At 37.2% G+C, this 27879-nt stretch overlaps 1 protein-coding gene and 1 pseudogene across 2 annotated transcripts; one reads left to right on the forward strand and one right to left on the reverse strand.

Moving 5' to 3' along the window:
- The first annotated feature begins 560 nt into the window (after positions 1-560).
- LOC117909948 (disease resistance protein RUN1-like) lies at positions 561-27879 on the forward strand. 2 transcript variants are annotated; one of them, XR_004650504.1, is made up of 9 exons: positions 561-822; positions 948-1578; positions 22455-23553; positions 23675-24004; positions 24099-24201; positions 24286-25133; positions 25205-26653; positions 26716-27208; positions 27411-27879. XR_004650504.1 is itself a non-coding variant. In XM_034823994.1 (8 exons), the coding sequence occupies exons 2-8, from the start codon at positions 1082-1084 to the stop codon at positions 27064-27066; spliced, it is 4677 nt and encodes a 1558-aa protein (XP_034679885.1). In that variant the 5' UTR covers positions 561-822; positions 948-1081; the 3' UTR covers positions 27067-27255. The 2 variants fall into 2 exon arrangements, 1 of the variants encoding a protein (XP_034679885.1); XM_034823994.1 differs by lacking the exon at positions 27411-27879 and having other exon boundaries at positions 26716-27255.
- LOC117909947 lies at positions 13258-14001 on the reverse strand (annotated as a pseudogene).

Consider the following 27879-nt stretch of genomic DNA (forward strand, 5'->3'; position numbering starts at 1 on the left):
ATATGTGCTGGTTCCTTCCTTCCCATTCCTTTTAATTGTTTTTTATGGTTTCAAGAGAAACCAACCATAATGTTATTTTGGTGTGCTAAGACTGCTAGTATGGAAATATTAAAAAAAAAAATAAAAAAATTTCTATTGCATAAATAATTAATAGCATCTTAGTTTGAATAATTTTTGCTTTACCTTTAGCCACTTGCCACTTAATAGCACCAAGGGACCCTCTTTTTCAACTCCGAGCTATAAATGTAACTTTGAGTTTTATAAGTGAATTTGGAGGATGAGCATTAATGCTTTCGGAGGAGAGGATAAACTCGGAAGAGAAGAGATCACTAGCTGTTTGATGAAATGCAGGAGAGGATTATTATTTCTTGGAATGATCTGTTTCATCTAGGTCTCACCTTATCATGCCCATTCTTCATCCTTGAGACGATGATTACTGGCTCACGCATGAGAGCCCAAAATGTACTTTGGATTTGACCCTTTCTATTTCAGAAAAAAAAAAAGAAAAACTAAAAAGGAAACAAGAAAAGAGAAAGATGAGCGGACGTTTGGGGACCACAAGACTAGCAGCTGCTGGCAGCTCATAGCCAGAGATGACGCTCCTGCCTTATCTTCAACAGTTCATCACTTCATCCTTCCGTCTATCCTCCGTACCCTCGTGCCTGGATCTTCCCTCACCTCCACCTCTTTCCCTGAAATTTTCACCCACTGATCCAACTACAGCTAGTTGTTTGCTTATTCCACTCAAAACCTAGTTCATGGGCAGCCACCTGAGCCCCGTCACCATCTTCCACTGAACCAGAGCTGTTTATCTCCCAAAAGGTAAAGAATATGTGTGAGTTTCTCTTCGATTTGTCACCTCCTGCCACTTGATTTCGTACAGAGGACGCAAAGAAAATTTATCAAAGGGGCCTTATATGTGTGTTTTTTTCTTATAATGTTTGCAGATGAAGCTTTTCAGCTGCCCCTCCCCCCAGCTTGTCCCTGATGAAGAGGCCAGGAGCTAGTGGCCGTGAGCATCCGAAGACCCTTCCCTTCTTTTCCCCAAACTCGTTGGTAACTTCGGTAAAAGCACTCCAAAATGGCTTCGACCAGCACCCACAGAGCCTCTTCTACTTCTTCTAATCCTCGTAGTTATGATGTGTTCTTGAGTTTTAGAGGGGGTGACACTCGTAAGAATTTCACTGATCATCTCTATACCACTTTGGTTACACGTGGAATTCATACGTTTAGAGATGATGAAGAGCTTGAGAAAGGAGGAGATATTGCGGCTGATCTCTCAAGAGCTATAGAAGAATCAAGGATTTTCATTATTATTTTCTCAAAGAATTATGCCTACTCCAGATGGTGTTTGAATGAACTTCTAAAGATCATTGAGTGTATGACCCGAAAAGAATCAGTGGTTGTACCAATTTTCTATCATGTGCCTCCAAGAGATGTACGAAATCAATCCGGAAGTTTTGATGATGCATTCACCTTGCATGAAAAAGATGCAGATCAAAAGAAGGAGATGGTAGAAAAGTGGAGGATTGCCTTGACGAAAGCAGCCAATATATCTGGATGGCACGTGGAAAACCAGTAACTATGCTGCCCTTCACTTTTATTTTAGAATTTATTTATTTATTTAATTTATTTTTTGTGAGATGACAAGCAATTTGCCTCTTCATATATAAGATTTTAATCTTCGTAAAATTACTTAAATTTTACCATATTTTTAAATATAAGTTTACTTTCTTTTTCTGTAGGAGGTATCTTGCCATACTTGCCTTTTAATACAGAGGATTTGATATTACTTTGTGAAATTATTGAAACTTTTTTAATAATAAGATATTATAGACCTTTTGGATTGAAAAAAATTAATAATATTATCCAAAATTTTCAATGAAATTTAACTTAAAATTGTGTTTATTAATTTTCTTGCTCAAATTATTTTTCTATAAAAAGTTGTTTCGACCACATCTAATGATTATTTTGGTTGTTTTCAATTTTCATTTGATTATATACAATTTTGACAAACTTGACTTAACCTTGATTTGTTTTTGATAAATTACTATTTAATGTCATATATCATGTTTGTATTTGGATGTATCCCTTTTTTAATCTTATAATTATGTTTAGACATGTTGATTAATACTAATTTCAAATATTAAAATATTGAGAAATTTTATGGACATGATATAACAATTTGATATCGCACAATAAACATAGGATATAACGTGGGAAAACCACCTAAAAACCTATTAGATGTAAAAATTCTAGATGGCTTCTTAATTGTTAAATAATCCATTAATTTTAATAAAATGATAGACAATTTTACTTGACCAACTACCCTCCTTTACCATGTTCCTAACACACTACTTTCACGTGCTCCTTGGTAGATCCCTCAAAGCCCTTATCAAAATTTCATGATGCAAGTCTCCAAACTTTCCTATAATCGAATGTTTCTTTGAAGAAAAATCTTGAAAGACTTGAAAGATGGAGGTACAAGCTCTAAGAATGGTTATATTTTCTAAGGTTACTTAACTTTCACAAAATAAACGCTTTTATACTTGAGAAAACCAAGGGCTAGTTTTGGAAAACAATTAAGCTTTTAAGTTAACAAAATGGCCACTAAAAATGTAATTAAAGTCAAATCAAAATTATGAAAAATTTACAACCAGCATTTGAATGCTTGAAGGGAGCATTTTAATTTTGGACATGAATGTTTGAACATTCCTAGGGAGATGTTTGAACACCCAATTGAATGTTTGAACCCTCCATTTAGGGCATTCAAACATTTCCTACAAAATTGGAATTCTGACTTACTCCATTTAGGGTGTCAAACATTTCCTACAAAATTTGAATTCTTGACTCAGTTTTCTTCCATTTTCTCCACAACACATGCCTAGAATTTGTATTCTACTCATTTCAAAAGCTTTAAGAACCTCAAATGCATACATATTTTGAATAACATTGTTGCTAAAACAATTCAAAGTTAGTTCTGAATTAGTTAGAAGTCAAATTGGCATGTATAAGTCAAAAGAAAAATTTATTAAAAAGACTTATAAATATATTAGAATAACAATTTTTTTTTGGTGAACAAAATACTTAGCGACTTTGGAATAGTTTTCATGATCTAAGTAATGCATTTTTATCACCTTATAATGGAGCAACAAATTTGTCTTGTTGAGGTTACTTAGCCCTAAACTCCAAATTATTTGAAAATGGAAGCTATTGTTGGCCATTGTAATTCCCTTTCTTTGAGATTGTTCCATGATGAGAACAGGTGTTATGTTCTAGCTGTTCTTTTTTCTTTCTTTTTCTTAAAGGTGCAATGAGAGGGGGAAGGTGTTGGTTTGCGATTGAGTCGAAGACGTTTGAGGTTTTAGTAGAGGAAGTTAGAGGGAAGATACGAGGTACCATTGTGGAAAGGAGCAGAGGTTTCTCTTCCTGGATCAGATTTGGGGTGACAAGTTTGAGAAAGTTTTTGGAAGGTCTTGAAGAATGCTGTAGGGAGGAAAGGAAAGGAAGATTAGATAAAGTGTGGGAGGAAGAAGGTAGAAAGTTTAAAGTGGAAAGACGCGAAAATGGGTCGGGGAGATTCATCCTCTGTTCTGTGATTGATGTAGAGGCTAAGAGGTTTTGTGTAGTTGTCCCCGAAAGAAAGGGTTTGATAGGAGGATGGGCCTTGTTTGCTGAGAAACTTAGGGGTTTAGGGGTAGTAACATTTGAGGATATGAAGGTGGAAGAAGTTCATCGAGGTGAATCAAAGCCGAAAGAGGAGGCAATAGAGAAAATGGATGGAAGATACCAAGAAAAGAAGGTGCAGAGTACGAAGAAGACTTTTGTGGAAGTGACTAAGGAGCAAGCTGGAAGGCAAGGTGAAGGAGAAGCTTTATGGCTTCAAGTTGGAGGGAGAGGGTTGAGTGACAGGAAGGAAGGATTGGGTCGGTGCCTTGTTGGAAGTTGGGGTGCTGGATCAGTGGGGGAGTCGGAGTTGCAGTCGGTCAGAGAATGGGGGGTGCACAGTTGGAATATAAGAAACGGATTGAAGGTGAAGAGTATGGGAGGTCCCTTCATGTTGCTGGAATTCGAAGATGAAAATGAGGCAGAGAGAACACTAAAGAGGGGGACACGAAGATTTAATGACAAAGTGTTGCATTTAGAGAGATGGAGCGTGGAGGCAGGATGCTCAAAGGTAGGAAGCCTAGTTGAAAATGTCTGGGTAAGAGTGGTGGGACTCCCGCTTCGTTGTTGGAGTGAAAAAGTTTTTAAGAGAGTAGGGGACTGTTGTGGAGGCTTTGTGGAGGTGGATAGAGAAACAAAGAATTATTCTCAGATCCAGTGGGCCAGAATTTTGGTAAAGAAGAGGGGTAATTTATTTCCGGGAACTATGCACTTAGTGGTAGACGATTACTGCTATGATTTACAGCTGTGGTGGGAGAGGCTACCATGGTTTTCAAAGGTGTTGCCGATAAAGAAGATGATAGGGGGGGAGAAGGAGAAGGCAAGGGAAGAACGGGAAGTGGGCTCACGCGCGGAGAGTAGGAGTAGCAAAAGGAAAGAAAGTTGGCGTGTTGCAGAGGATGTGGGGGTAGACCCAGCCAGAAAAGATGGAGGGGAAGAAAAGCCTGTTGAAGATGGGAAGTCTGGTACAGCTGCAGCTTTTTCAGTCGTAGGGAAGAAGTATGGAGGAAAAGGGAAAGGAATGGTGGGCTTAAATGAAGGGGTTATTAAGCCCAACAGTGAAGGCTCTCAAGACCAGCTGGACTGGGCTTCAAAAGTGAAGAAAAAGCCCAATGGACCGCGGGACTGCTGGGAAGAGGGGCAGTCTAGTGGAGTTTCAGGGCGGGCTTACAGTGCTGGCCATTTAAATTCCTTTTGGGTTGGGCCGGATAGGGAGGAGTGCAGGCCCAATATGGTTATGAGAGAAGGACAGTCTTTTGAGGCCTTGTGGGCTGGCACTTCTTTTAGGCCCACAAAGGGAAGTATTTTAAAAGAAGCTAGGGCTTCTTTAGGACAATCGCGTTCAGAGATTTGGTTCGAAGAAGAACTCTTGCCCAGTGGGATGCCGTCTGCAGCGGAGAGAAGCGAGAAACAAAGGGCTTCCCTTGCGGACGAGTGGCCGATGGAGGAAAATTCTAGGTACTCCAATCTTGAGCCCTCTACGATGTGCTTTTGGGGGGGGGGGGGGGGGGGACGGGTCTCTTCTTCTTCTACTCTCTCTGGGGGAAAGGGGGCTGTGATTGAGATGGATGAAAGGTGCGGTAATGACGCTGTGGAGGAGGAAAGTGAAGGGAAGTGTGGACCCGCATTTTTCACGTGCGTCCCCACTCGATCGGCGAGACTCGCTTTTTATTTGTGAAAAATTAATTTTAGAAAAGTCGGAGTCGCCACTTATTTTATTTTTATTTTAAAGGGAAAATAAAACAAGAAAGAAAACCTTAAAATGTGACTCCATAATTTTTGGAAAAAAAAGGCATGTCTTTGAAAAAACCCGAGTCTTGGTCCGGGGATCAGGTTACTTATTGGGAAGGTACCTCTAGGAGGTAGCACCCCTCTAAGCCCTATAAAGGTCTCTACTGACAAAATTAAGGGAAATGTGGCAATTAATCAGTTAATTATAGATACCTAAATAGGTTAGGTGATTTTAGAGAGTGGCATGCCAAACACAATCAATTTGCAATGAAGGAGAGTTAGGGTGCGTACCTGAACCGCTCTTCAAGCGCTATCATAAAACATAAAAGTTAGTGTAGAAATGTAGCACACAACATTTATTTTATTCAAGCAAATCAGGCATATATCAAGACATCCAAGAATCACGTCAAATATGGCTATGGTCATCAATGGCATACAAGTCCATAGAGTTCTAGAAAATAGATGAGAAGAGAGCGTACCTGGATAGCAAGCCAGTACTCCTCTATGGGAATCAAGAGCATCTCAACAATAGATATAAAATGAATTCAAGTATTTCATCAAGAAGAATCAAAGATCATCATATCAAGCAAACAGTATTGAAGTGAGTGTTATGAATGTCGGGCCCCCACCAAAGCCCTAATTAATTTCGCATGAGTTGGTTCTATGAATTCCATTGTTTGGAATCATAAAATTTATTCATGCTTGTTGAAAATCGAGAAAATCACGAAAATAGTTAAAAATCAAGGAAAACAGTAAAAGTGCATACCCGAAATAAAGTGGCAGCAAATTGCATGTTAAAATCTGGATTTTGTACCTAAAAGCTTCTAAGGAACCTTAGAGAAAACCAAATTCATTTTTGATAGAAAGAGGTTTTGAAATCCGGCTTTAAGATGCATAAGATCACAAAAAGAAGAAGGAGAAACATTAGAAGGAATATGATGTGTGGCAAGGTCTTAATTCCATAATTGGATTTCTTATGTCGTTGCTCATTCTCCAGCTTCTGATCTTCAACATTGTAACTGAAGACGTATAAATTCCTTTTTCCACATTCTTTAGGTATCGGCTAAAGTATTTTCTTCAATCTTCTCTTGCTTTCTTAGGCTTCACCAAAGCAATCCGAGCAAACCTTTCCCTTGCTTCAGAAGATAAAATCTGGCTGAGAGTCATTTTCCTTCGTTCGTCTGCCTCTCTTTTGGCACCCTCCGTGGCTTTCTGCTGTTCAGAATTTTGATGATTTCCAATGCCATGTTGAGCCATTAACTCCTCCATCTGTCATTTCTCTACTATATCTCTTCGAAAAGTAATCGACTTCGAGAAGCTTTTCAAAAATTCATAGCCTGCCTTGGCATTGGAGAGGACGCCAATGCTTTCCAGAATTGGCTTGGTTATTGATATTCCGGTTTGACAATTCTGCATCTATTGGTTTAGAGCTGCAGGGGATTTTGGGATATCTGGATTTGTGCTTCGGATTATCAACTGTATCCATTTCTTCCCGTTGCAAGAGCATAGCAGGAATACTTGTCGTCTGTAAGGGATTGTATGGTGGATGCATTTCCTTGCTCAAGTAATCAAGTAAATTGCCCCACATAAATAGAAGATGCCACAGGTTCAGCAGTGACATTCTGTTAACACAGCTTTCTTCAGCAGCTGGTGGAGTTTGAGGATGTCCTAAATCCACATTGTATGGAATTGGTGCAGGGGATGGTCTATAAGTGTCAGAAGGTGATGTTCCCAGATTTGTATCAACTAAGAGTCCTGTAGAGAGCGTGGAGGCTGCTCCAAGATGAGATGATAAGAGTTCCTGTTCTTCTGGTGCTCTTGGGCAATAATAGCATGCTAGTGTCATTCGGTTCAGTTCCCTTAGAAAAACAGCAGCAGCACCTTCCTATTTCCTTGTAATGATCCCTGTTATCCACCAGAAACTATCAGCACTGGGTGTACTGTTGGAGATGGTTTGAATAGCTACTCCTTCTTGTCAGAGTTTCAAAGACGGCTTGGGCATCCGTGGGACTCGAAACGGATTGGGAACTTTGAAGTCAATATGCTGATACTTCTTCCGATATTGTCTCAAACTCCTGGAATTGAATGACTCTGTAATCAAGTTAATAGTCCTATTCATATCATCAACCCAAGTGTTATAGAACTGGATGATGTATCGTGTTTCAGTGACATCAGTAAATGAACTTCTGAATATAGTCTTTCTAGCTGTTGAAAGGATTGTAATAAATCCTTAATTTCCACTTGACCCCATGCGAGTTCTATTCCATCTACTTCATCAAATGCCTTACATACAGTCTCGGATGCTCTTTTCCCCAAGAATTCATTATGCCCCGACTCTTTTTGAGACACTTCATAGGAATGAGGTAAAGACCGGACAGGAGGAATGGATGTCAATCATGCATGACTCTTATCTTCTATCTCAGGAGAAGTATGTGAGTTGAGCGAATTAACTGATTTAAGAAGCAGAGGACTGATTTCGCTGAAGGTGACCTATAGAACCATAAAAATTTCTGATTCTGATATTTCAGATAATGGCTTCCTCTCTGAGATCTGAACTGAGCATGCTGCACTTTGATCCTTTAGTTGGTCCGCTTAACAAAGAAGTTCAAGCATGTTCTGACTTGATCGAGCAGTCTCATTTCGGATATATATACCAGCCGATCTGGGAAAAATCTCCTTTTCCATTTCGTTAGAATCTTTAGGAATATGACTAGGAAAATTTGGATGATCCAGAAAGTCCTTGTTCATGAATTTTTAATCCCGGGGAAACCGTTAGCATTGATAAAAAGGAAGCCTTGGAGACTTGTAGAATTGTTGATCGATTTCATGGAGTACTTGTGTTGGATGATGTTGAGTAAAGCTTTTCATAAACCGAGTTATTATGTAGAGCAATAGGCATTATTTCAGAAAATCAGGAAAAATTAAGTCATGAAAGTAGTTTGAATATAACTTCAATCCCTGACAAGTGCCATGAACTTCTAACCGAGTTCCTTATTCTGAAAAAATTGGGTACAGCTCCATTAGCAATCTGATCTTCTAATGGTCTTGAGAATTTTGTCTCTATGAATGGACCTATCATCCTCACCATTGACAGTTATTGGAAGAGTTAGAAATTCAATGAGAGAAATGTTTTGAGACTGAGCTATTGAGAACAGTTTCATGAATTATGGGCTGTCCCATGAAGCACTCGTTATCTGATCCAAACACTCGTTCAGTGTCTCCAGAAACACTTCGCCCTTCTTTGAGTAGTTCCATGAAGCTCCCTGGCACAATTTGATTCTAGCAAAATGATATGGAACATAACCATCCTTGTATCATTCAGTTTGGAAATGAAATCAGTTGAATCAATTGTCTGATTAATCGTTTTGCTAAGTTTCTGGAGCTCTTCAAGAAGTCTGTCACAGGCAGCAAATAATGCTTTAAAGACTTGAATTGATCCGTCAAGATTCCCTCCAGCAACGTCTTCAACAGCACGAAAATTGCTGGGTACTTTCGATGAAGGCGCATGAATACCAGCTCTCAACAGAGGAATACGTAAGCCTATATCAACAAGCACGGCTTGGAAAGAATCAAAATGAACGGAGCAATATGAATGCAGTCCAAGGAAAACTTTAGGAGGAATCCGAAATTCATGAACTGAAGTAGAGCATGCATCCAGAGAAGGCTGTAACTCGAACCCATTCGCCAACATGGGAGCATACATAAGCTCAGACTTCAAAACAATAGCTGATGTTGATAAACCCTCATATTTTCTGCTGTTGTAATTGGGGACGTCCTTTCTTTCTAGTCTTCTTCTGATGCTCTTTAATTGAGTTTGGCCTGCCAAGGGTTTCTCTTCTTCTGCCTTCGCGAGTTTCATAGAAAGATCACCTCTGAAGCTCTTACATCCTCCGCATTTTACACCAGCCCAGAGAGCATCTCAGGTCTATCTGCACACGTTTCAAGAATATGCTTAAGTGTGGTGGTTAAAGCTTCATGAGGTCCAGAAGTTTCAGCGGCTCCGGGTAAACTCAAATTCATCGAATCAGCACTCTCAGTAAGCAACGCTTTTCGAAGTGGGCGGACACCAAGCTTCTTGACAAGAAATAGTACTCTTCACACATCACGTAAGTATATCTTTGCTTCACATTCCTGAAGCTGAACTTCAGCCAGATGCTACACAATCATCAAGACTTTCCTGATTTCCTGCATATCAAAGAAAGCGGAACCTTTTCTGGACACTCTCCAGCAGGTTCTGTTCTTATCTCTTCCTGTCATACAGAAATTCGAGCAAGTCTCATAAACCTGAACTACTGCATGTAGCCACTCCTGGGGTCGGGTTTACCCAAAATGGCAGCTCCATTCCTGATTCTAAACTTCAGATTCTCTTCTTTTTATTGTGATGTCTTCATCATTAAGATTGCGACTTCTACCCAACATCATCATTAAGCTTCAAATTTTCTACTTCTATGGCTTTCAGTGCTGCTAATCCAAGAATGACAGCATATTTTCCTCTATAAGACTCTGCCACTGTCTACAGAGGATTCTGCTGGAGGCTTTCCTTCTTTGTTGAAAATCTCCTTTAGCAACGTAGTCAAATCAACTGCAGCCTCTACACCAGTTTTCACCTACAGCTTTGTATCATCCACAAAGCTTTATCTCGTTTTTCTCGAGTTATCCACAGACAACAGATCTGCTCTTTTCTTTCATTCACGCACTTAATACATATCATTGTTGTCGTATTGAACTGGACCTCGTCAAACGAAACAGACATTCGGAAAACAAACTCAACATCTCTATATATCCTGTTGGCTTGGATAATACTAATGGTGTTGCAATATTATTCCTCCATGACAGTAGTTTTGATTGAAGGTATTGTCACTGTCGAGACAAGGAAAAGCCTGCCAGGATTCCAGCCCAGAATACCACGAACAGAGAAACCCAGAAATAGAAGCAAGTTCTGAATCCAACTAAGTCACACCCGGGGCCCGATTTAACAACTTTCTTGTCTTGAAGAAGAAATACCCAATTTGATTCAATAATCTGCAACCACGTGCCAAAACCCCACAAACAGCCCACATTCTGCATAGCCTTTATAAAGTTTTCACCTTTCATAAAATACTCCTGTCGTCATAGTCTCCATATCCGGGAACACCAAGGTAAAGAAAAGGAAGAAACATAGATACAGAAGCACAGAAAAACAAAACAAAAAAAAAAAAAGACCAAGAAAGAAAAGAAAAGAAAACCAGAGAAAAGAAGACGAAAGGTGGGTATTTCAACAGTGAGATTGGAACACAAACGGGGACAAGGCCCCCAACATCAAATTCCAAAGTAAACTCATATTTAGATTACTTTCAGATGGAACTAAAAGACATTAAAAGGAAGATTAGAATAGCATAAGTATGCAAGCAAATCAGTCTTAACAAATCAAATTGTGGCCCTTTGCGTCCACACCAAACAACAAGAATGAATTTTTAGAAAACCAGGTCAGGGGATATTAAAACTAGATGGTGATATAGCAAAAATCCCAAAATATACCTGCACAATATTCTCTCTAATTGCTTGGTTTCCGGCTGCTGCACCTTTCTCTCGACTCAAAAATCTACTCTCCCAAAAACCTCTCCTTGTCCAACCCCCTCTCTATGGTGTCCTCTTTTCCCCAAAAAAAAAGAATCTCCTCTCCCCCTAATCCCCAAAGAGCTCCTTTTTCCTTATATTTGTATCAGCCTCTCAAACCAAATATGCTAAGGAAAATCCACTTTCCTTTCTTCTATTTCCTTTCCTTTTTCGAAAATCAGAATGCTCCTTTAGGATCTCTTATTTCCATATGTATGTAACCACATTAATTCCTTTTTCCCTCACAAAATATTTTTCTTACCTTTTTGAGTGCACATACCTTAGTGAGATTTGAATAGTAGCCCCCATTCCCTTGCCAAACAATAAAAAAAACGAAAATAGAGAGAATAAAAATAAAAAATAAAAAAAAAAGGTTAGCAATCTTACAACCTATCCAAGATTAAAATAAAATAAAAATAAATAAAGTAAAACATAATAAAATGAAATGAAATAAAACAGTCAATCCCATGCGGGCCATGCAAGTCATACAAGTCACACTAAAAAAAAAATCTAAGTGGGCCTAAGGTGCCTAAGTGGGCCTAAGTAGACTACCCTAAAAGCTATCCTAAAAAAACAAGAAAAGCCTAAGTCTAAGTTAGGGCTGCCAAGGGCCATAATAAGGGATCAAATAATCCCTCAACCAAAGTCTCCAAGGTGACTCAGAAAAAGGTAAGTGGTGAGTAGTACTGGGCCACCAAGAAACTACTGTGGAGCACTGAAAATGAACTTAAAGACATGTGTTAAAGGGACAAAATTGAGGGTCTACATGTAGGCATGTTAGGAAGATACCAAAGTGATCCAGGATTTGAACACTGGAAAGCTGCAAAGAAGGTGATGAGGTACTTACAAGGGACAAAGGATTATATGCTCACATATAAAAGATCAGAACAATTAGAGGTTGTCGGTTACTCGAATTCTGATTATGGTGGTTGTCTCGATAGCTTAGAGTCAACTTCAAGATTTGTCTTTATGCTAGCAAATGGGGCAATCTCATGGAAGAGTGAAAAACAATCAATTACTGCTTCATCCACAATGGAGGCCGAGTTTGTTGCTTGTTTTGAAGCTTCAAGTCATGCTTTATGGTTGCTAAATTTTATCTCAGGGCTTGGTGTTGTCAACTCTATTGCTAAACCTTTAAGAATATATTGCGATAACACCGCAACTGTTTTCTTCTCTAAGAATGGCAAATTTTCTAGTGGATCGAAACACATGGATTTAAAGTATTTAGTTGTTAAAGAAAGAGTCCAGAAACAACAAGTGTCAATTGAAAATATTAGGACCACACTTATGGTTGTTGATCCATTAACTAAAGGATTACCTCCAAAGGCATATTTGGAACATGTTATGAGGATGGGCCTTTTGAGTAATCCATAATATGTATGATAATGAATGGTGGTTATGTAATTGACAATTTGCGCATTAAAATTGTTTCTGTTTATTCTTGTTTTCAATTATGGGTGCACGTTTTATTGTTTGATAAACAAGAATTGTCTTGACAAGACAAATTACAGGGGTTGTTTGGCATTAAGGACTGGGTTAGTAAGGGTTATTGATGTGTGGTGCATGGAAGGAAACATGACATTATGGTTATGTGACCGTCATGACTCGTATTTATGATCTAAACTGATTCAGTATTATGGTATATGATTTTGGACGTATTGGCTAAGTTTATTGAAATCGTGATCACGTGTCAAATTTATTTTCTAGTATATATTTTATATATAAAAACTAAATATATTATAGTTTTCATAATCGGTTTAGTGGGCCAAGTAGGAGAATGTTATTTCCACATTAAAATTAAGTGGGTGGCCCACTAACCTAGTATTTAGCCAATTAAAAGAATACCCAAAATATTTAAACTATTATAAAGATATTTACCCTTTGATGGAGTGGGTAAATTATAATAATAATAATATTTTTATTTGGAATAAAAAACAGTTATTCAAATAACACGTTCAGAACGGTTTTTGAACGTGTATTCTTGGCCCTCTTCTCCTATCAATAAGATATATATACAGAAATCCCTTCATGTGCGGTGAGTGCTCTCTTCCATCAATTACAGAAAACAATTCTGTGTATTAAAGTTTGATATATAAGGAGAAGAAGAGATCAAGGATTTAAGATCTATAAACTGAAGGGAAATCTCTCATGGCTGCGTGTTCTTCAAACGGTATGTAATCTATTTTAATTAATATTTTTATTATTTTATTTTTCAGAGATGAGTTTGAATTCAATGATCTGGAATATTGTGTGTTAATTTCCGTGTTAAATGTCAACAGTACTAACTTGCGTGTCAAAAGCATCCGTAGCTGTAGTTTTTAGTTCAAACCTTGGCGATGATTTGGATAACTTGTAGGGCCGAGGGTTTAGAACTTTGGTTTTAGAATGTGTTTGGGGTTTATCTCTCCCTTCGTCCGGGAAGTGAACCATCTTTTTAAAGCGGTGAGTATGCCAGTAATTCTTGACATCATTAGCAGTCCTCCCTGGAAGTCTGCCCGCGATCAAGGACCATCTATACAAGCACAGCATGCAACAGATCAACTACCAAGTACAAGCACCACATGGAGGCTTTTCTAATTTGGAATATAGCTTCAGAATTGATATAATAATATCATGTCACCAATATGGTTATCAAGCTAGTACTTGAGCTATTATGGACTTGCCTGTTCCCCAACAAATTGTGAAGCCTAATCATGAGATCAACCTCGTCTAATGCAAACTCTCATCTCTTAATATCCGGCTTCAAATAATTGAGCTATCTCAATCTGCAGCTTTTTCGGCATCTATTCAACCCTGCAAACTCAGGCAAAAGAAATTCTTTTAAGAAAACCGAAGGATAAAAAAAAAAAAAAAAAAAATCTACAACTTAATACTGCCTTTCTCTCTCATAGTACCTGCACGGAGAGGAACCAGATGCCACTTTCCTTCTCCATATTTCTCAATGCAGTTCCTTAGGAGAACATCTTCTTCATGGCTCCGTGCACCTTTCCTAACTCCTGAGCTCTCCATAGTGTGTTAGTGAACTCAACAAATTAAAGAGAGCAACTCCTCTAATTTCATTGATTACTTGATTGATATAGATAGATAGAGAGATAGGTTTTATATATTTAGTGCATGAATGACAACTACGGAGCAGCAACTCCTATATTCCTATATCATTTTCCTTGTGATATTTTCCTTTCTTTTCTTTATTTTTTTAAATTAGGGTATAGTTAAAAAACAAAAAAGACATAAATTAACCTATGATTATTCGGTTCTCGACATTAATGACCAAAAGACCACAACCTTGATTGGTTTACTTAAAGAAATTTTTCGGGGGAATCATGTAAAAGTGCACCATTTAAAAAATATGAATAAATTGTGAACCTAAAGAAGTGGTTTCATGAATAGTACATTTTGGGAAAAATAATTCCCAAATTAGCATTAAAATAGTAATTTATGCATGCTTCGAAGACTACTATTAAGCTATAAATGTAACCTTTCAACTAAAAAAAGCAAAATTATAAAAGAAATGTTCCTTCAATGAGTTAAAGTTTGGTGCCCTTCTCCCTTTCCTATTTTTGTCCTTTCAAGAAGTCAACCCTTCCCCATTCCACTTTTCTTTAGGTGTTCGGTCTAAAATTATTTTTAAATTTTGATTTTCTTTTTTGAAAATAATTCTCATGTTTTTCCTTATATTTGAAAATCAACTTAATTAAAAAAGCAAAATTTATTTTTTAAAATTACAATTCATTTATTCATTATTTTTTCATTTTCTTTATTAAAATTTTATTTTAACATCATGCGTAACTAACATTAAAATAAATTATTTTTTAATATAAAAATATATTCATCTATAATAATTAATAATCTAAAAATAAATAAATACTAATACTTTAAAAAATATTGATTTCAAATATATAATATTCATAATATTTTTATATTTATAATTTTCATATCATGAATCTCATTTTTTATATTTTATGTTTTTGAACTTTTTTCTAGAATATTAAACCTAAATTTTAAAAAATAAAAATAAAAATAAAACAATATCCACATGTCTTTATTTTGCATAGGGGTAACTCACTTTCAACTAGTTGAAAGATAATCTTAGAAGCATACTTAAGTTACTATTCTAATACATGATTTGGAGATTATTTTCCCTAAGATATACTATCTATAAAACTCACTTTTTAACTTCTCAATTCATTCATATTTNTCAGAATGCTCCTTTAGGATCTCTTATTTCCATATGTATGTAACCACATTAATTCCTTTTTCCCTCACAAAATATTTTTCTTACCTTTTGAGTGCACATACCTTAGTGAGATTTGAATAGTAGCCCCCATTCTCTTGCCAACAATAAAAAAAACGAAAATAGAGAGAATAAAAATAAAAAATAAATAAATAAAAAAGGTTAGCAATCTTACAACCTATCAAAGATTAAAATAAAATAAAAATAAATAAAGTAAAACATAATAAAATGAAATGAAATAAAACAGTCAATCCCATGCGGGCCATGCAAGTCATACAAGTCACGCTAAAAAAAAAAAAAAAAAAAAAAAAATCTAAGTGGGCCTAATGTCACGGACTTAGTCGTTCACTAAGCTCGTGCGGCACTTAGACAAGCCAAGACCCTTGATCTTGCTAAGTCAGCCTTCTCCCCAATGCTTAGCTTGCTAGGCTAAGACACTCGCGACTCAAAAGCTTAAGAAGCTTGGTAGGCAACTCCTTAAAGAATGGAAGCTCTATTAACTCAAGAAAGCCTTTACAAGTGCTTGGATGCTCACTTGCTTGGTGCCTTGGCCAAATGAGGCCCTCACCTATTTATAGGCATCAATGGAACTCTCTGGAACCTTGGAGGGTTCCTTACAACTCAAGACTATTCTAGAATGTCCTACACCATTCTAGTTACAAGCCTATATACAAGTATGTACAAGAGTCTTCTAGATTTCTCTAGAAAGCCCCGGACTCCTCTCGTGCCTTCCACCATGGTGTAGAATTGTGTGGATTCCTCCAGGCTTCTCTAGAACCTTCCACACTCTTCCCACTTCTAGGAGTCTCCAGAAGCTTCCTGGCTCTATATAAGGCCATGGGGAGGCTCATTTGAGTAAGCTTGTGACACTAAGGTGCCTAAGTGGGCCTAAGTAGACTACCCTAAAAGCTATCCTAAAAAAACAAGAAAAGCCTAAGTCTAAGTTAGGGCTGCCAAGGGCCATAATAAGGGATCAAATAATCCCTCAACCAAAGTCTCCAAGGTGACTCAGAAAAAAAGGTAAGTGGTATGAGTAGCCATGGGCCACCAAGGAACTATTGTGAAGCATTGAAAACGAATTTTAAAGACATGTGCTAAAGGAACAAAATTGAGGGTCTACAGGAAGTTAAACTTTACTCCGTTGAGAGTGTGTCCGGCGGAAGTAAGGGACGATTAGATGAGAGTGGGGGTTTCTTTTATGTTGGAAGAGGGGAGAGGCGAAGGGGTTGAGAAAGAAGGAGAAGAAGAGGAGAGTTGGAGGTATAGTTGTCTGGCAAGATTTTGTCAGTGTTTGGGAATGCCTTCGGAAGGCTTTGAAAGGGAGATATTGCAACTCCTCAATAAAATTAGGGAAAGAAGGGATTGTTTTGAGAGGGTTACAGGAAAAAAGAGGAAATGTAAGGGACTTTCGAGATTTGATCGTGAATTAAAGAAACTTGAGTGGTCGGTGAATTATGGAGGAATTGTAGAGGATCGGGGCCATCAAGAGTCTGGTAGATGAAGCTAAGGATTCTGTCGTGGAATGTAAGGGGGGCAAACGACAAGGAAAAGAGAAGGGTGATAAAGGATGTGATTAAATCGCAGAAGGTTGACCTAGTGTGTATTCAGGAAACAAAAATCTAGGAGATGTCAAATGGGTTGGTCAAAAGCCTCGGGGTTGGAAGATGTTTGGAATGGGGGTCTTTAAATTCCAGGGGGACGGCTGGGGGGGTGTTGGTGTTTTGGGATAACAGGGTATTGCAATTAGAGGAGATGGAGGTGGGCAAATTTACAGTCTCTTGTCGTTTTAAGAGCTGTGAGGATGGGTTCTGTTGGTGTTTCACAGGAGTTTATGGGCCCACAGCAAAAGCGGAGAGAGAGGATTTTTTTTGGAGTGAGCTGGGGGCAATAAAAGGGTTATGGAATGAGCCGTGGTGCATTGCAGGAGACTTCAATATGATTAGATACCCATCTGAGAGGAGTAGAGGAGGCCGTTTAACCCAGGCAATGAGGAGATTTTCAGAGGTGGTTGAGGAGTTAGAATTAAGGGATTTGCCGCTGCGTGGTGTGGTGGTCTCAATAATAGATCAAAATCAAGAATTGATCGATTTTTCATTTCTGAGGATTGGGAAACTCATTTTCAAGGGGCCATCCAAACTGTCTTGGCTAGGCCTATCTCTGACCATGCCCCGATTCTTCTGGATGGGGAAGGAATGAGGAGAGGACCCACGCCTTTTAGATTTGAGAACATGTGGCTGAAAAGTGAGGGCTTTAAAGAGGTAATGAGACGGTGGTGGGAGGGGATTCAAGTGAATGGATCGGCTAGTTTCATATTGACTGAAAAACTGAAGGCCTTAAAACCGCTGTTAAGAAGTTGGAATAAAGAGGTTTTTGGACAGATTGATTTAGAGAAACATAAAGCATGGAACTTAATAGAGTATTGGGACAAGGAAGAAATGGTTCGTTCTCTGTCAATAGAAGAAGAAGAAGTTAGGAAGGAGGCAAGGGAGTTATATAAGAAGTGGGCTCTATTGAAAGAAGTATCATGGAGGCAAAAGTCTAGGGAAATTTGGCTAAAAAAGGGGGACAGAAACACCAAGTTTTTTCATAAAATGGCAAATGCTCATAGAAGGAGGAAGCAACTGAATAGAATAAAGGTGAATGAGAGGTGTTTTACTGAGGAGAGTGAAATCAAAGAGGAGGTTGGCAGAAATTTCCAAGAACTGTTGACAGACCCGGTGATTGGAAGCCTAGTATTGAAGGGCTAAACTTTGAGAGGCTGGAAGAGAGGGAGGTAGAGAGGCTGGAGCAGCCATTTTCAGAGGAGGAGGTCTTTGAAGCGCTGAAAGGCTGTTGTAGTGAGAAAGCACCATGACCGGACGACTTCTCAATGGCCTTTTGGCAGTTTGCTTGGGATTTTGTGAAGGTGGAGGTCTTGAATTTGTTCAGACAGTTTCATGAGACGGGGAGATTTGTCAGAAGCATGAATGCAACCTTCTTAGTTTTGATTCCCAAGAAAGGGGGGGCTGAGGACTTAAAGGACTTTAGGCCAATAAGTTTGGTGGGAGGGCTTTACAAATGGTTAGCTAAGGTGTTGGCTAACAGGTTAAAAGGAGTGTTAGCTAAAGTGATATCTTTATCTCAAAATGCTTTTGTGGAGGGGCGGCAGATTATGGACGCAGTTTTGATCGCTAATGAGGCAATAGATTCCATCCTGAAAAATAATAGAGGGGCAATAATGTGCAAATTAGATATAGAGAAAGCTTATGACCATGTGGATTGGAAATTTTTGATAGCGGTAATGGGGAAAATGGGATTTGGAGGTAGGTGGTGTAATTGGATAAAATGGTGCTTATCCACTGTCAGATTTTTAGTTCTGGTGAATGGCAGTTCAACGGGTTTTTTCCAGAGCTCGAGGGGCATAAGGCAAGGAGACCCCCTCTCGCCTTATTTATTCGTAATAGTGATGGAGGCTTTCAGTTGTTTGATGAAAAGAGCAGTCGATGGTGGTTTTTTGACTCCTTGTTTGGTTCGGGGAAGAAGGGGCGAAGGGGTCCAAATTACACATTTGTTGTTTGCTGATGACACGTTGGTCTTTTGTGAAGCTAAAGAGGATCAGTTGACACACCTATGTTGGCTGCTAATGTGGTTTGAGGCTTTGTCAGGGTTAAAAGTGAATATGGAAAAGAGTGAATTGATTCCAGTTGGTAGAGTTGAGAATGTGGGAGAGTTAGCTGATGAATTTGGTTATAAGGTGGGAAACTTACCATCCACCTACCTAGGAATGCCTTTAGGTGCTCCTTTTAAATCTAGTGGTGTTTGGGATGGAATAGAGGAAAGATTCAAAAGGAGATTGACTATGTGGAAGCGACAATACATTTCAAAAGGAGGAAGGATTACCTTAATTCGGAGTACTTTGTCCAACTTGCCAATCTATTTCATGTCCATCTTCCAAATTCCAAGGGCGGTTAGGATAAGACTGGAAAAGATACAAAGAGATTTTCTGTGGGGAGGAGGCGCTCTTGAGCAGAAACCTCACTTAGTAAGGTGGTCGATTGTGTGTGATGATAAAGGTAAAGGAGGGTTGGGGGTAAGAGTCTTGGGTTGTTCAATAAGGCTCTCCTGGGGAAGTGGGCATGGCGTTTTGCTAACGAGAAAACGGCCTTATGGAATCAGGTGATTAGAAGGAAGTATGGGAGGAGAAAGGAGGATGGAGATCTTGTGAGATTAGGGAGGCTTATGAGGTTGGTTTGTGGAAAGCTATAAATAAGGTGGGACAATTTGTAAACCCTTTCTTTGGCTATGAGGTGGGGGATGGTAAGAATGTGAGGTTTTGGAAAGATAAGTGGTGTGGTACCAGCCCTTTAAGTGAGGCTTTCCCTTCTTTATTTCCATAGCAACGTCAAAAGAGGCATGCGTAAATGAAGTGTGGACAGCCGAGGGGATAGGAGGGGAAGTTGGACTCCTACTTTCAATAGGCCGTTTAATGATTGGGAATTGGAAGAAGTGGGAAGGTTACTTAGGTGTTTGGAAGGAAAGATGGTGAGGGTGGATGAGGAGGACAGGGTGAGATGGGTGGAATCAAAGGATGGGGTTTTTTCGGTAAAGTCCTTGTATAGGACAATGCAGCCGGTGTCGTCAGCTTGGTTTCCTTCAAAGATTATTTGGATGTCTTATGCTCAACCCAAGATAAGCTTCTTTGCGTGGGAGGCGTCGTGGGGTAGAGTCCTAACTTTGGACCGTTTGCAAAAGAGGGGTTGGGCTTTGGCAAATAGGTGCTTTCTTTGCCAAAAGTGCGAGGAGTCGATTGACCACCTCCTCCTTTATTGTGATAGTACAAGGGAGGTGTGGACCTTGCTCTTCTCTTTTTTTGGAGTCTCTTGGGTTTTTCCGCGTTCGGTTAAGGAAACTCTAATAGGTTGGAGAGGTTCTCTTATGGGCAAGAAGAGGAAGGTGACGTGGTTTTTGGGACCGTTATGCTTGTTTTGGGTCATTTGGAAGGCTAGAAATTCAATTGCTTTTGAGGACGGGGTGCTATCTATACAAAAGCTGAAAATTTCCTTTGTGTATTTGCTATGGTCGGAAACCAAAGTGTGGATAAAAGATGGTCCTTCGACCTTATTAGATTTTATAGATTGGGTGTGCATGTATTAAGGAAGAGGGTTTTTTATGCTTTCATAGAGGGGTGGGTTCTTTTGTAAGGGGGTGAGTCATTTTTTTCTATATTGTAACTATTTGAGTCGCTTCTTTAGCGTCTCTTTTTCAATACATATATCACTTACTGATAAAAAAAAAAAAAAAATGATTTGAGAGTTTGTTCCCGATAGTTATCAAAATAGGCTGACACTAGCACTTTTTTATATCCAATAAATATAAAATATTTTTCAAACAAATAAGAAATAAGGGCATACATTAATATAGCATCATGCTTGTTAAGAGATACTATGCTAGAACATTTCCACCAATAATATATATATATATATTTTTGTGTATTTCTTTGAAAATAGACTCATAAACATAGATAACATTATATTTATTGTTTGTTATTGATCCATTAATAGGACTTAGATAGCATTCCTCTTTAATCTTAAAATTGAATAGACCTAAGTTTGACTTAAACTGGTTAGAGTTTATTATCATTTATTTGTTTCTATTAATGTCTGGATTTTGTGTTGAATTGTTTTTTTTTATTTATTATTTTCTTAATACTATTAAGTATTAAATCTATTTATTTTTATATGTTAAATATTTTAATAATGAGATTAATTATTATCTTTCTTATTATTTCCTATAATTAAAAATATTTTAAGTAATTAAAAAATAGGTAAAATTTATTATAGTAACAAAAAATTTATAATGATTAATTATATAGCTATTAGGACATTGGTAATTGGGTTGTAGTTATGGTTTTAAATTATATTTGGTTGCTACGAAAATGTTAATTTGAAACTTTTCAGGTTAACTTTCATTGATTGTTCACTAGTTTTTATGTGGTGCATCTCTAAATTTATAAATTTGTGATTGAAATATGTATTCATTTGGTGAGATTAATTTATTATTTTTGGATTGTCAATTTGGGAAAAAAAACTTTTTATTTTTTAAAATTGATTGAAATTGTTCATACTAGTAGTAAGCAGAGGAGTGTGAATTATGTTTTGAAATTCTAACTAGAGAAATTTCATTGGAATTAATGATAATTAATTTATTTAATGTTTGTGGTATTATAAGATGTTGAATTTTGAAAAACTATAGTACATTCATTCTAATTCAAACTTTATGATTTCAATGTTGTTTTCATTTTTGAATGACAAATCTTTAAAAATATATGAAGTTTAATTTAATTGAGAATTGGATAAATATTATGTGGCAAAAATAGTGGTTGCATGTAGTTGAATCTTAGTTTTGATTTTGGAATTTTGATGGACTTATTTTAAATCCATGTCTTATTCAAATTAAGTGAATTCAAACTATTGATTTTATTTTTTAGTAAGAAGTCATAAGAAAATTTTAAATCTAATTTATTTTAAGAAATAAGAGAAAAAAAGATGGACAAAAAAAAGGGATTGTCTTTATCATATTCGAGTTTTTCTTATGACAATTTTTCTAATTTGTAAATTTACTTATAATTTACATTGCATAAATTGGGGTACTTTGATTTATTTTAAAGACAAAAATTGAAAATCATTTTAAAAAATGAATTTGGTTTTATTTTGAGTGGGAATTGGGTGAAATTGCATAAAAAGGTTAAAGGTCAAAAAAAGGAAAAGAGAAGATAAACCTTTTCCATAAAAGTAAAAAACAAAAAAATCGCTTCTTCCTTTAAAACTAAAATTGTCTTAAAAATTTTATAAACTATAAAAATATCTTAAGTCTTAAACAAATAAGGCTTTAGCCCAACTCCAATCGCTAATTATCCCTAAATATAATGAATTCGCTATCAAACCCATTGGAATAATTATATTTTCATATTATACCATTCTAGAATAATTAAGATATTTTGTCATTAGTCATTCATCAACATTATATCAAATAAGATCTAGTAATAGGGCTCTTTCCATCAAAATTTTAAAATAGTTTTATTAGCTATATTTACTTTTTTTTTTAAACTCTTTTCTTTCCATGGTGAAAGTATATTCATTCATTTTCTTTCTAAGGAATGCTAGTTTTCTGTTATTAAGATTAAAATTTTTAGTGAACATAACTATCTAATTTTGGAATAATGAGTTTTATTATACATTATAATTGACAGGTATGAGTCAGAGGTTATTGGACAAATTGTTGAGAAAATCCTTCAAAAATTGGGAAAATTGGGACCTACGCATTTATATGTTGGCAAGAACATTGTTGGAATGGATTATCATTTGGAACAACTCAAAGCATTAATAAATATTGAGTTGAATGATGTTCGTATAATTGGAATTTATGGAATTGGTGGAATTGGCAAGACTACCATTGCCAAAGCAATTTACAATGAAATTTCATGTAAATTTGAGGGCAGTAGCTTTCTTGCAGATGTTCGAGAGAAGTCAAAAGATAATGCTGGTCTACTGAGATTACAAAATCAACTTCTTAATGATACCTTCACAGGAACATATAAAAAAAAAAATAGTAGCATTCATGAAGCAACCCATGAGATAAGGGACAACCTTCAGTGGAAAAGAGTTCTTGTTGTTCTTGATGATGTGGATGGGCAAAGGCAATTAGACTACTTAGTTGGAGAGTGTGAATGGTTTGGTTCAGGAAGTAGAATCATCATAACTACTAGGCATAAAGATTTGATAGTTACAGATGGAGAAAATAAGTCATATGAGCCTAGACAGTTAAATGATGAAGATGCCATCAAGCTTTTCAGTTCATATGCCTTTAAACCAAATGTTCCAAGAGAAAGTTACAAAAATCTTTGTGATAAGGCAGTAAAGTATGCCCAAGGCCTTCCCCTAGCACTTGCAGTTTTGGGTTCTACCTTATCTAGCAAGAGAGGAATACGTGAATGGGAAAGCGAATTGCGTAAATTGGAAAAAGAACCTAATAGGGTTATTTATAATGTGCTTAGAATAAGTTTTGATGGATTAAGTCGTGTAGAAAGGGAAATATTCCTTGACATTGCTTGTTTTTTTAAAGGAAAAGAGAGAGATTTTGTTTCAAGAATATTGGATGATGCTGAAGGTGAAATAAGTACTCTGTGTGAAAGATGTCTTATGACTCTTATAGACAACCGGATATATATGCATGACTTAATACAGAAAATGGGATGGGAAATTGTTCGTGAAAAGTGTCAAAACGAGCTTGGGAAACAGAGCAGGTTATGGAATCTTGATGACGTCTCTAGTGTATTAGCTAGAAATGCGGTAAGAACTACATGCTTGAACTATATTATGTTACCTCTTTTTTCTCTAAGAAACCATTATATAATTTTGGTGAGGTTTGATAAGCTTTATTATTTGCTTATTCTTAGCTCTTATTTTTTAGGGGACAGAGGTGATTGAAGGATTATCCATAGACATGTCTGCAGAAGAAGAAATTCAATTCACAGCTGAAACCTTCATAAAGATGAATAGACTTAGATTGCTCAAAGTTCATCAAGATGCTAAATGTGATCAGATTATGGAAAGTGATCGAGGTCTAAATTTTCCTCAAGTATCCCTTCCTGAAGACTTAAAATTGCCTTTTTTTGAGTTAAGGTATCTCCATTGGGATGAGTATTCTTTAAAATGCTTGCCACCAAATTTTTATCCGAAGAATCTCATTGAGCTCAACTTGCGGTGTAGCAATATAAAACAACTTTGGGAAGGAAATAAGGTATTATTAATTATTTAATTGCATGTTTTTTTCTTTGGATTGCCTTTAAAGTTTATAGAAATTTATTTATTAAAATAATATTCTTTACTTACAGCTTCTTAAAAAGTTAAAGGTCATCAATCTTAATCATTCACAACATCTCATGGAGTTCCCAACCTTCTCAATGATGCCAAATTTGGAGATACTAACCCTTGAAGGTTGTACATTTACTTAAGATTTATTAATCAATTATAATACTAGCTACTTATTAACTAGCTTTTTTTCCTCCTTGAATTGGGTAGGGTGCATAAGCCTTGAGAGTCTTCCAATGGACATTGATAAGTTGCAACACCTTCAGATTTTCTCTTGCCATGGTTGTTCAAAACTAGAGCATTTTCCAGAGATCAAGTACACAATGAAAAATCTCAAAAAGCTTGATTTATATGGAACAGCAATAGAGAAGCTACCATCATCAATTGAACATTTGGAAGGGCTTGAATATTTGAATTTAGCACATTGCAAAAACCTTGTGATTCTTCCTGAGAGCATTTGTAATTTGAGATTTCTTAAGTTTCTCAATGTCAATGCATGTTCAAAACTCCACAAGTTGATGGAGAACCTAGAGAGCCTGCAATGCTTAGAGGAGATTTATTTAGGTTGGCTTAATTGTGAATTGCCTAATTTGTCAGGTTTATCCTCCTTAAGAGTATTACATCTAAATGGCTCCTATATAACTCCAAGAGTAATCCGCAACGATAAGTTCTTATCCTTATTGGAGGAACTAAGTCTAAGTGATTGCAATGTAATGGAAACAAGGGTCCTGGACCATATTTTTTGTCTATCATCGTTGAAAGAATTAGATCTAAGTAACTGCTCTCTAATGGTAGGAGGAATCCCCAATGATATTTATCATCTATCATCATTGCAAGCATTAGATCTCAGTGGAACTAATATCCCTTACTTGCCTACTAGCATCAGCCATCTTTCTAAGCTGAAATTTGTTGGGTTGAGTCACTGCAAGCAGCTTCAAGGAAGTCTAGAGCTTCCATCAAGTGTACGATTTTTAGATGCCCATGATTGCTTCGAATCATTATCGTGGCAGATATGGCTATGGGGTTCCCTAATCAATTGCTTCAAATCAGAAATTCAGGTATGGTTTTCATGGCACAACAACCCTTTTATGTAGGCACGGGATTTACATGCTACCTTTTTTCTGTGCAGGATATGGAGTGTAGGGGTGGTTGGCATGACATACAATTTGGTCAATCTGGCTTTTTTGGCAAAGGAATTAGTATTGTAATTTGTGGAATGCCAGATTGGATAAGGTATCAGAATGCAGGAAATGAGATAAGAATTGAGCTTCCTATGAATTGGTACGAGGACAATGACTTTTTGGGATTTGCTTTATGTGCCGTTTATGTTCCACTTAACGACACACTTGGGGATGCACCTGTAGTGTCTTATGGATTAGGATGTCATTTGAGTTTGTGTGGTGATCAATTCGGGTTCAGGGATTATCTCTCCTTTTATTCTGTTTGTAAATGCTATTGTGGTGGTGAATCAAGTGATCAAGTGTGGATGACCTATTATCCTCAAATTGCTATTCAGGAGAAGTATCGCTCCAATAAGTGGAGGCAGTTTACAGCTTTATTTGTCGGCTATGGCACTGGATCCTTTGAAGTCATAAAGTGTGGGGTCACACTTATATATGAACAGAAAAAAAAGCTTTTTGAATTTGTTGCGAATGTATCTGTTACCTGCTCAAATTGTCAAAAGAATGAGGAGCTTCAAGAGAACCTATGTTTAGGGGGATCTGCTATCAATGAAGTATCCATTAGTGAGTGCCTCTCCGGAATTGATAGCTTATGTTTGCGGAACTGCAAAAGTCTTGAGAGTCTTCCAATTGATATTTATAAGTTGAAATCCCTTACAACTCTTTCTTGCTCTGGCTGTTCAAAACTGCAAAATTTTCCAGAAATTATGGAAGATATGAGAAATTTAAGAGAGCTTTGTTTGGATGGAACCTCTTTAAAAGAACTGCCATCATCAATTCAACATCTACAAGGGCTTCAATATTTGAATCTGGAAAACTGCAAAAACCTTGTGAATATTCCAGACAACATTTGTAACTTGAGATCTCTCAAAACTCTCATTGTCTCTGGTTGTTCAAAACTCAACAAACTGCCAGAGAACTTGGGGAGCCTTACACATCTACAGCTGCTTTATGCTGCACGTTTAGATTCAATGAGTTGTCAATTGCCTTCTTTGTTAGACCTATGCTTCTTAAGAATATTAAATCTAGATCGGTCAAATTTAGTGCAAGGAGCAATTCCGAGTGACATTTCCACCCTGTACTCATTGGAAGAAGTAGATCTAAGCTACTGCAATCTAGCTGAAGGAGGAATCCCCAGTGAAATTTGCTACCTATCATCACTGCAAACATTATATCTGAAGGGGAATCATTTTAGTAGCATACCTTCTGGGATCAGTCAGCTTTCTAAGCTGAAAATCCTTGACTTAAGCCACTGTGAGATGCTTCAACAAATTCCAGAGCTTCCATCAAGTTTGCGAGTTTTGGATGCCCATGGATGCATTCGGCTGGAAAGTTTATCAAGTCCACAGAGTCCACTCTGGTCTTCTCTATTCAAATGCTTCAAATCAGAAATTCAGGTATGATTTTGACTTAAACATCTTTTAGGTAAGGAAAAGAGTCACATGGTACTTTTGTGCAGGAGTTAGAATGCAGGATGGCTTCGCCTAGTCTATTTCTGCAAGGATTTGTCTATCATGGAGTGAATATTGTAATTCCTGGAAGTAGTGGAATCCCAGAGGGGACATTCCATGAGGGATCTCACGTAACACTGAAGCTTCCTTGGAATTGGTATCATGATCACAACTTCTTGGGATTTGCTTTATGGTCTGCTTATTCTCCACTTGATAATGAATCCAAGGATGGAGATGGGGATGAATATCCTTGTACTTTCAAATGTGTGTTGAACTTTCATGGATTTCTGACTGAGCTCCCATTAAAATCAAGGTGTACATGCTACAATGATGGTGATGTATCAGATCAAGTATCCTAAGGGTGCTCTTGCAAGGGATCATTTCTTAGGGAATTCTTCGTCCTCGAGTGCTTCATTTCAGGGGTATATTCATGGTAGACCTGCCAAGGTGAAAAAATGTGCAGTGCATCTTCTATACAGACAAAGGATCATCAGTAAAAGGGTAAAGATCTTCAGTAGAAGACATGTTTGATTTTATTTGGTATTTTTCACAAGACAATTAAATATAAGAAAATTATTTTCTTTAATATTTTTTTTCTTTTCTTGTTACTTTTCCTGAGCCAAACATAACCTTACCTTTGTTGTTAGCCTTGATGCATATGCTCCCAAGTGAAAATAATTTAATGGTAATCTAACCTTGACAGATTCTAGCAGTTTCTGACCATCATGGAATAATTCAAACTCCATCAACACTTCTACTAATTTATCCGCATGAACAAGATGGTTCGGTAAAGGATGAAAAAGGAGTGAAAAAATCCCGAATTTGTTAAATATTATAAGCATCCAGTGATGGAAGTAGAGGGCTCAGAGATGGCCGGTTGCCGGAGAAGGTCTGTGAAAGAAAATCCAGTCATTAAGGCACAAAGCTTAATTATTGAAAGAATTCAGCGCACAAACTGAAAGGGCATTGCCTTGTGAGGAATAAGATGCAGGGGAACATTCTCATTTTGCAATTGTTCAGGGGTCTGCAAGAAACTGGAGTGTCGTGGTTACTCACCACTTCATCTGCAAATCATATCCAATCAAGAATTATGTAATGCAAGGTAGGAACAGCATAAATGTAAACAGGAGGTTTTCAGGAATATCTTTAATTAAATCATTGAGATTTGGCTT

Source organism: Vitis riparia, unplaced genomic scaffold (genome assembly GCF_004353265.1).
Source record: "Vitis riparia cultivar Riparia Gloire de Montpellier isolate 1030 unplaced genomic scaffold, EGFV_Vit.rip_1.0 scaffold478_pilon_pilon, whole genome shotgun sequence".
Lineage (NCBI taxonomy): Eukaryota > Viridiplantae > Streptophyta > Magnoliopsida > Vitales > Vitaceae > Vitis > Vitis riparia.

Bases quoted from the DNA above. Each gene is read 5' to 3' on its own strand.
- LOC117909948 (XM_034823994.1), top strand. From the start codon at position 1,082: ATGGCTTCGACCAGCACCCACAGAGCCTCTTCTACTTCTTCTAATCCT. The intron at 23,554-23,674 runs GTAAGAACTACA...CTTATTTTTTAG, and splicing joins GTGTATTAGCTAGAAATGCG to GGGACAGAGGTGATTGAAGG. The intron at 25,134-25,204 runs GTATGGTTTTCA...TTTTCTGTGCAG, and splicing joins GCTTCAAATCAGAAATTCAG to GATATGGAGTGTAGGGGTGG.